The sequence below is a fragment of the Nilaparvata lugens genome, chromosome 8 (genome assembly GCF_014356525.2).
Source record: "Nilaparvata lugens isolate BPH chromosome 8, ASM1435652v1, whole genome shotgun sequence".
Lineage (NCBI taxonomy): Eukaryota > Metazoa > Arthropoda > Insecta > Hemiptera > Delphacidae > Nilaparvata > Nilaparvata lugens.
In genome coordinates this window covers 39,159,757-39,169,911 of record NC_052511.1, presented here as the reverse complement: position 1 = coordinate 39,169,911, position 10,155 = coordinate 39,159,757, and the positions used below count along the sequence as shown (strand labels likewise).

The 10,155-nt window shown below is 31.9% G+C and overlaps 1 protein-coding gene across 1 annotated transcript; it reads left to right on the top strand.

Moving 5' to 3' along the window:
• The first annotated feature begins 2,114 nt into the window (after positions 1-2,114).
• On the top strand, positions 2,115-9,782 carry LOC120352734. Its single transcript, XM_039434722.1, has 4 exons — positions 2,115-2,523; positions 4,225-4,432; positions 6,833-7,070; positions 8,140-9,782. Exons 1-4 carry the CDS (start codon positions 2,340-2,342, stop codon positions 8,332-8,334), a joined length of 825 nt encoding a protein of 274 aa, XP_039290656.1. The 5' UTR covers positions 2,115-2,339; the 3' UTR covers positions 8,335-9,782.
• The last annotated feature ends 373 nt before the right edge of the window (positions 9,783-10,155 follow it).

The following is a 10,155-nucleotide window of genomic DNA, read 5'->3' as shown; positions in this document are numbered from 1 at the left end:
GCGTTGTAACATAATTCATTTTAATAAGAATTGTTAATTGGGGATTTGCTGATGTAAATCGAGGATTAGTTATTAACTAACTTGTCAGTCAGTGCAACGAGGTTCAACTCCGATAAACTGAGGGTTTTGTTGTTGATCAAGGATTATTATCAACACTCTCTCATTGATGGTTTGCTATATAAATAAAGGACGTCTTGAAGTTAATCAGGGATGTATTTTGAGAGATAGTGAGCCATGGATGAACATTAACTAATTTTGAGGATTTTATTATTTTCTGTGTAGGTGATATTGTGGTATCTAAATATCCTTATTGTATAAAGTTTTTGAAACTCTTATTTATTGAAAAATCAAGAGACTAATATTAGTAAATTGGACTAGTTTTTAAATTTTTCAATGAAATAAGAGATGCAATTATTGTTCAAACAAGCTTCTGGATGAAAAATGAAAACACTCACGTTGATAGGTGACGATTTTTTCTATGTGAATGTGCACATTATCGAGCCACGTCATTATTGTAAAACATAACAAAAGTACTAATCAATAATAATTTTTCCCACAAAAGTGAGTATCTATTATTATTTTTCACTAGAAGCTTATTTGAATCAATTGTATCACTTATGTATTGAAAAATCTGGAAAATAGTATTGGTTGATGTACCATCGTGAAGAAGAAAGATTCTACAAATTACTGGAGAATTATTTAAATCTATAGTGTGATTCACGTTATAAAGTCAGCACCTGACTAACATTGATTTGCTACCCCTGACTGTCATTGGACAAAGCAGATAGCGTCATCATTTTCCAACTCCGCACCCTTTCCAAATCATTTGTACCGTACGCTATGAAGAAATATAATTCAAATTCAAATTTATTCATCAAAAATACATATTTACAAAATAATAATGTAACAATATTAAATAAATAATATACTCCCTTGTCCGTGTGCATAGGGAGGAGTCGAACTAGATCAGACAGTTAAAATACACTTGTTTGAATTAAGTGAATTATGATACTTAACATAGTTTGAAATTGAAAGTAAAATATGGAAAAAATTATATGATTGCAGTATAAACATACAAATAATAATAATAATTTTCAGCTCAACGGCGCTTAAGGGTTTCACTGTGCAGTCATCATTTTTATTATTTTAATATTGTGTGGGGGATAAAAATTAAAAACATAATAATATGGATGAATATGTGGAATAATATGCTGGCATTTTCAAAGGAGATATGAATGAACAGAAAATGTTATCCCAATAACAAGAATTCATAATAAAATCATTAAAATATTTTTTTCTGTGTAAATATAATATATTTGTGATGAAATATTGATTATTATTAACAAGAACCAATAAACTATTATTATATTACGTATATATCGTGATGATTTGAATCACAGCTCTGTATTTAAGTACTACAAAGAAGGCGGTGGAACCGGAAAAGTGGCAACAACGTCTTCTTATAACAATACCACTTACTCATAACATGGATATCACTATAGAGATTATTTCAATCAATTGCGAGAATTATTCAATCATCAGCGAGAAATACATATAGACGATCAACAACAATCACAAACTTGTCAAACTTCAACTCATTTTGTTAATATTAAGAATCCATCAAGGATCTATTGTCAACTGAAAACAATTCATTAGCAGGTGGTTGATAGTTGAGAGAGAACGTCAACATCGGCGTACCTATAATTAATATCAATATTAATAACATTAATAAAAGAGAAGGAACACTTGTTTTGTTTTGGACTGTAAATCTTTGAAAAAAATGACACATAAATAGTAAAGTACATAATTTTCATCTCTTCTTTCCATTCATGAAAATTTCATGAGTGTGTGATCACATTGAATGCTTATATGTAAAAGTGCAAGTCGAATCATGCATGAAACGAAAAACAAAATTCAAAAAGTGGCATTGTAACACGTTGTGACTTGCATGTAGCTGCTCACACTGAACGCACCAGCAAGTGCAAGCGTTCAGTGTGAATGTTCCTATTGCTCTTTCCATAGCAATAGTTTCTCATCTCCAAGCTTGCACTTGCTCATAAACGAATTTAATGTGATCACACACTAAATGAAAACGTTTGTATTATCATTCATCTCCTCATCATCACCTAGGCTTAGAATACTTCTAGAGAGCTGCCTTTGTAATCAAATGAATATAAAAAATTCCAAGTGAAACATTTAATTAGCAGATGATTGATAGCTGACAGAGGATGTCAACATCATTGTAGTGTGCCCATATTTAATAACATTAATAAAATTGATAAAATATTAATTTTCAAGTGAAAACCTTTAATCAGCAGATGGTTGATAGTTGAGAAAGGATGTCGTACCCTTCCTGGTGGGGTCGCCGCTTATGCCGCGTGCTGGTGCAAGTTGGGGGGGTTCTGGGCCCCGCCCTAGTGCCCCCCGCGCATATAGCAGTACTCTACCACTTCTGGCGCAAGTATGCGCGCCGAGTCGACAAGCGCTACTGTTCTTGCTCCTGTTGGGACACTGTCTTCAAAGGTGCGTCAACTGCTCATTCACTAACACAACAATACAATAATAAAATAAGACATAATAAAACAAACAATAACACACAAACTTAATGAATAATTAAATGGAAGAAGATTCACAAGATTAAACAAACAATAACAAATCAACATAATGAATAATTGGATAGATCCACTATAGTGAGGTGCACGTTATAATGGCACTGGAGAAAGATAAGAGAACAACGTTGCCGATTCTCACTGTCTTGTCAATGCCTTCTTGACGGTAGCTGAAACAGGTTTATTGATGTAATATTAACTGTTCATTCTCGTTTAAAATAAACAATTATATTTTATTGGGCAACTAATTATATTTTTCAATAATTTTATAATGAACTTTTTATAATTAAGATGAAATATTTTGTTAATTAATTATTAATTCTACATTGTTACAAGCCGATTTGGCAACAGAGCAAGGCGAGATAGAGATAGTACTATTCGCTTTGTTGAATGATAGACAAGGATAGAAATACCATTGCTAATCAAACACTGCCATTATAACGACGACCTCACTATAGTCGCAGCCTACCCATTTTTGTTTTCTTTCAGACACGACTAGCCTAGTTTCGGCTAATCATCCATTATCAAGTGTCAAAATGTTTTACATTATATTTTCAAGTGAAGAAATATTGAAAAAGGGTAACAGTAATTCTATTTGATTGAACAATCAATTAGTCATATATTTAAATGAATGAAACATGATGAAATAAAAATATTATAATAAATGTTGTCTTTTCAATTGGATAGTTTTATGATTAAATAAAAATATGATAAATATTGTCTTTCCAATTGGATAGTTTTATTCAAACTAAATAAATAGGTGTACTGAAGATTTATTGCTGGTTTCAACACGAAATCGCAGACCTACAAGTTAGATTAATAAAAGTGATTTTGCCAAATAAAACAGAGTAGTTTTTAATTATGGAGAAGTTCCACAACATATTTTATTTGCACAAAACTTGTGGTTCGAAGACAAAATAATTATTGTGTTTTAACAACATAGTTAGTGCCGGTTGCACAAAAACCTATAAATTCTAACCCTAATTAAAATTGGTTCACGAGAACCAATCAGAGAAGGATTCTATAAGACGGCTTTTCTAATTGGTACTTGTGGAATTAATCACGATTAAAATTTAACCGGCTTTTGTGCAACCGGCACTTAGTGTTTTTGTTCTGTTAGACAAATAATTTTACATCTCTGATAACATTAGTGTTTATTTAATAGTCGAGAAAAATATGGGAACATTTTGATATTCAAAAGTGAAAGACTGATTGCTTGTCAGGAAGAGCACCAACATTTACGCATTGGATTTTTCAATAAAAATTCAAATATATTATTTAAATTTGGCTGATCTTCTATTTGTTTGGTTTGAATTCAATTCTATGTGAAGCAATAGTAATGTTAGTAATTATTATTACTAAACGAAAATCCCAATTAAATGCTGATATTCCTGGGCTGACAAATAATTTTTGTACAGTAGTGCTCATCGAATTTCCATCTAGCTGTTTACCCTGGATGTTGTCAATATTTGTAGTAGCAGAAGTCTTCGGGGTGATTTACAGCATTTAATTGGGATTTTCGTTTGATAATAATTATTAATTAATTAGCATTTGAACAAATGCAACTTCCAATATATTTCCATCTGTAGTAATGTTAGTTTTTTTTAATTTTCAGGATCGTATGAGAGTGGCATAGCATCCTACAAGCATGTATATTTCAACGCTACAAAAAACTCAGCCAAAATATGGATTCTTACAGTTATTTTCATAATAGCATTTTACGAGGCGATTTGCTATCTGGCAACACTTCTCATAAACAGACGCCTGCGTTATTCAATGCTCATTCTTTTCATATCCGCCATTTTCTCACATTATTATTCATGGTGAGTTGACACGATTCTTTCTCTTTTATTTTTTTTTTGGGAGAAATTGGATGGAATATCTTAATTAACTAATTGAAGTACATTAGTCCTCGTCTTTCAGAGAAAAAATGAGAGTCAAGGTTTCAACATAACTTGTATCTTGTTGGAAAAGCAGTAACGTCTGCAATATGGTATGAATTGAGATTATAAAACAAGTAACGGTTCGAGGTTGATGAGATGTCAAATATCACAGAATTGTGTTAATGATCTAGACATAGAATATACTGAACACATTTTCTATGTTCTTTCAATTATGAAATAAACGAACGTAAGCTGCACTGTATCTATTACAAAACAGTTGCACCAAGTTAAAAAAGAGCCTATATGGACTTTATTCTTAGCATCAGTGGTAATGTAGCCCTAGCCTAGAAATTGAATATTTACTATGTAAGCTACTATTTTGTGATGGATATTTTTGAATTATTAAACATAAAATAAGTATTTAATAAGTGCTGGCCCAACTTCAACTTTATAATCTAAAGCCATCGTTTCAAAGAGACCTCAGAATATGAATGTTATATCACAGGATTCTAGTTGTAATTCATACAATTGAACATAAATTTAATTCAGTGAAGTGAAACTTTACTATGGTCTGTATAAAATAAGTTGAGACTTGGAGAAAATATCTGTTTTGCCAAATTGAACGAGACTTTAATCTTTTCATGCAAGCGCGATTGACAGAATGTATTCAATTCGACAATACTGTCGATGCAGAGTTGTCAATTTGAATACTTCCAGTCATATGGGCTTGCATGAACAGATTGAAATTTCGCTAAATTTGGCAACACGGATATTTTCTCCAAGTCTCAACTTATTTTATACAAACTAAAGGTTCATCCTAATTTTTGCAGTAATTTAAAATATGATACAATCAAATATTAGCATTTCTTGAACACAGTATTTAGTAATAGAATAAGAAGTTTTCAGTTCTACTGTTTATGAGATCATAAAGTTTGTATACATTACTTCATGAGAGTTGTTTGGCTAGTTGCAAAATTTAATGTTCATTGCTTTTCAGTTTAGAAAAAATATGTTTATCATAGACAAAAAACTTCTATTATGGATTTTAAAAACACTTATGAAGTGGAAATGCACTTACCGTACTATTGGTAGTTACGATCAATAGTAATAAGTGCATTTCCACTTCATAAGTGTTTTTTTAAATTCAAGTTTTATTCCATGAGTGAAAAGTATGGACATGTAACAGAGTCACTTTTTGTGTAGTTGAGAAGTTGATATTGTGGTAATTATTCATATAAAATACAAAGACTAAGAAATTGTCAAAAACCACATATCGGTATTTATTGATAAACTTATCAATAGTTAATCAGAGATCGACAATGGTGTAACAACCGAAACCGGTCTTTCTAATCTCTATATATAAAAGCGAAATGGCACTGACTGACTGACTCACTCACTCGCAGAACTAAAAATCTACCGGACCAAAAACGTTCAAATTTTGTAGGTATGTTCAGTTGGCACTTTAGAGGCGCACTAAGAACGGATTTGGGAACATTTCCAAAGATACGCACAAAATCTGCGTTTTTCCAGCGTTTTCTCAGCTTTATCGATAGCAAATGAACAGAAAATGTTAAATTTGGTACAGAAGCTCAGCTAGGGTGTAATAATGTTGTGTTAGAAGGAATTTGCAATAACGTCAAAGATACACCCAAAATTGGCGATTTTGCTTTTTCTCAGATTTATCGAGAACAAATGAACAGAAATTGTTCAAATGTGGTACAGAAGCTTAGCTAGGGTGTAATAATGTTGTGCTAGAAGGAATTTGAAATAACACCGAAGATACGCCCAAAATCTGCGTTTTTCCAGCGTTTTTTTCGCTTTCTCAGTTTTATCGAGAACAAATGAACAGAAAATGTTCAAATTTACTACAGAAGCTCAGCTGGGGTGTAATAATGTTGTGTTAGAAGGAATTTGAAATAACGCCAAAGATACGCCCAAAATTAGCGGGTTTTTTGCGTTTTCTCAGTTCTTTCATAAAGTAATAGACAGAGAATGTTCAAATTGCACTAAATAATTGAAATTAGTCGGTGATTGAATCGAGCGAGGAAGTACTTTGACTTTCTGATGGAATGAAGCATGCTCAAATGAAAAATCAAGGCGAGCGAAGAGAGCCCGCTGATCTCATTTTTGGACGATCAAGTCGGGGGTCCAGGGGTCCTGGCTAGACGGATATAACGAGCGAAACGAGCCTGACGGCTAGTCATCAATAAATCGGTGGTTTTTGACAATTTCTTAGTCTTTTTATTTAATGCAACAGAGTAATCAATTATATTCTGTTCTTTCTGTGATTCTGATTATTCATCTATCAATTAATTATCAAGAAAATGTATTTAATTGAAGGTGGATCTACGTGAACTACTGGAACGACGACTACTATTCGCAATGGAACCACCAAATGGTGTTCACGGTGACCGAACTGGTGTCCACAGTGTTGGTGCTCCTACTGGCCAACAAGAGCCACGCATTCAGCCATTACAAGGCGCTGGCCGTGAGTGTGGTCGGTTTGAGTCACATCATTGCTGGAGGCTGGGACCAGTTCGTCTTGAATGTGGTGCGCGGAGAGGGCAGATCTCATCAGGTAGCTTACAGTTCCCAATCATAAAATTCGTGATACAGAAAATCTATCAATTTTGGTTCAAATACATGGTGAATTTCCAAATCATAGGCCCAGTTGCACAAAAGCCTGTAAAATTTTAATCAATCTCATTCCACGAGGACCAATCAGAGAATTCCTTCTGAGAAGAAGACTTCTCTAGTTGGTTCTCGTGGCATTCAATCGGGATTAAAAGTTAACAGACTTTAGTGCAACCGGGTGATAGAGTATCACCAAAGCAAGAGAATACAACTATTTTATGGTTACATACATGGTTGGTTAACACAAATATTTGATGATTGATAAGTAAAACATATTTTCATGCTCTTTCTATGTGAGTTATATATAGAGCATAATACTCATAAGTTGAATTTCCAGAGCATATATATTACATAGTAACACTGTTGATTAAATTTCATGAATTTCAGAGAAATTTTTTATTCTATTCAGAATTATTTTCTGACAATGTCATTTCGAGTCGGAGGTTTGTTCGAGTAATATGGTCTGAAATCTGAAATACAATAATAGAAGAGAAATAATTAGGGCCAAATATTATCGAATGAGACTTTGAAAATCATAAAAGTACATACATGAAACATACATAGAATATTACATGAAACCGTCATATATATATTCAAACTACTTTCATTTAAAATTCGATTCCCTATTTAAGACTATGTAAAGTAGATTAATCTAAGACTTTGTTTTCCCTATTCAAGGTTTGACCCATGTTAAGACTATCTACAGAAGACTATTCTAACACTATGTTTTCCCTATTTAAGATTATTGATTATCACCATGTTAATACTATAAAATATTTGATGACAATGAACAGTCTAATATCTAGGATAATATCCATGACCATATCTATCAAAATCAAGGCATCCCTTTCAGTTGGACTTAGAACTTACCGAATAATACACTCTTTCAAAAAATCTCCGAATTTAAGTTTATTTTCATATACACGTTTCGAAAGAAAACCTCCATCCTCGTATTTATATTTTACTTTCAAGTCAAATTGAGATAATCTTTAAATTGCCAATTTTGTTTACAGATAGTCAGAGACATAAACTTGATGCTTCCCGATATTCTTCATTTCCTGGTGCCAATTTACGAAATGCAACGTCACTGCAATCGGTCTGTCCTCTCCAGTTTATTCTGTGGAGCAACACCCAACGATCTCAAAAGGGAGGGCTTGCTAGTGTTCCTCTTTGTTATCTTCGCATTTTTTATCTGTTCACTTTTTTGACCCGAACAATTTTCTTTCCATGATATGACACAGTTACCTTACCAATACCTTCGATCTAATAAGTGATCATAGAGACAACAATTTCTATGAGTCCATGAAAATATATAAGAAAAGTCAGTATTTATATATTCCATTTTTCACAAGCAAAAAATAAAAAAAGGATTAATGAAAACACAAATTTAAATTTTCAACCACTTTTACACAAATGTAAGGTTAAAAAAATATTCTTTTTTTTTGTATGGGGAAAAGGAAAATAAGTTGCATGAATATCAAACTGACACTCAATAATTTCAACTTCAAGTTCTCCATAGCCGAGAATCTTATACAGAAGACTGTTTTAAGGTAAAGACTTCTAATGCAAATAAATTACGATTTTTTTTGAATGGTAGAGGATCACAGAGTGCCTTAAAGTACCGTACCGGTAGGTTCCTTAATAAATTCAGTATAGAACAATAAATATTGCATTTGAAAAAATAAAACTTGGAATAGGAGAGCTTTTTAAAGAAGAATAGCCTACTTGAAAGTAGATTAGGTAGCGTACTAACTCATGTTTTTCTCATTATAACAGTACGGTAATACAAAGCCAAAAATTGAAAGAATAAGACGTTGATGTTGTCAATACCACTATATAAATTACCACAATTTTTTTGTACACAATGTGAAAAATAAATAGATAAATAATTATTCTTTCAATTATGGAGAAATACCACAACATCTCGTAACATACTATCAAATTATTAAAGCCAAAAATAGTTATAATCTTGACGAATTTATAAATCTGTGATCGCCAAAGATTTTATTAAAATTATTTAACAAGTTGTTCTTAAATAATATTAGTATATATTATTTTTGTTTTCAAGTTTATTATAACTGTGAAGATGTTTGGATTAGTGATAACAAAGAAAATCAAATTGAGAATAATTACTGTAATCAAAATTTTCCTTTCATATTTTTATTCAGCTTCATCTACTGCAAGTTGAAAACTAAAGTGGTGCTATTTTCTGGTAGATGAATAAACCCTGTAAACGTATCTATCATGTTTAGCCCCTGACATTCCACAACTACAAATTGTTAGTACATACATTTTTCTATCGATAAATGGATAAAGTTCTCACTTATCAGTGAACAACTTGGTCTAATACCACACAAAAATCAATATTTTCATAATATGCTTCATTTCATGTAATTATTTTAAAATGCCAAGCAGCATAGCAGTCTTCATTAATCTTCAAGAGTACCTTCATCTTGAAGGATTCATAGTTTTCTTCCAATCAAAATAACTCAATCAAATTCAGAAGCTTTGGATATGAGATATTTTTATAGATACCATTAATAACCCACCGAATATGTAGTTAATTTTAGTATTAAGGCTTTTGGTGTGATAGTTATAAATTTTTACGTTCGTTACAGTAGAAAATAATGTAAATAAAAATGAATAGAATTGTATTTTTTGAAGTCATTATTTAATCTCCCTATCAATTTTGAGTCAATAATATGAAATGAGTAGTTAAACTTTATTGGTTTAATCAATGGTTTAATGTTATTGGTTGTAGAATGGATAAAAATCTATGAGTGTTCGACACACCTTGAAATAAAAATGTACTGTAATAGCAATATTAGTCATTTTTATGTCATTTAGTAGACACCAATGAGAGATGAGTGGACCTACAGTTTTAGATGGGTTCCGAACCACCGGGAAGCGAATTTTGAACTCATGAATCATATTCAGAGGAGTTGGTTCAAGTGGTCACTCTTTCAACTTATCAAGTGTAAGTGAAACATCAATAAAAACGCTTCTATCATTGACAGGAACATCTCCTA

Bases quoted from the DNA above. Each gene is read 5' to 3' on its own strand.
- LOC120352734 (XM_039434722.1), top strand. From the start codon at position 2,340: ATGTCGTACCCTTCCTGGTGGGGTCGCCGCTTATGCCGCGTGCTGGTG. The intron at 4,433-6,832 runs GTGAGTTGACAC...ATTTAATTGAAG, and splicing joins TTCTCACATTATTATTCATG to GTGGATCTACGTGAACTACT. The intron at 7,071-8,139 runs GTAGCTTACAGT...TTTTGTTTACAG, and splicing joins GAGAGGGCAGATCTCATCAG to ATAGTCAGAGACATAAACTT.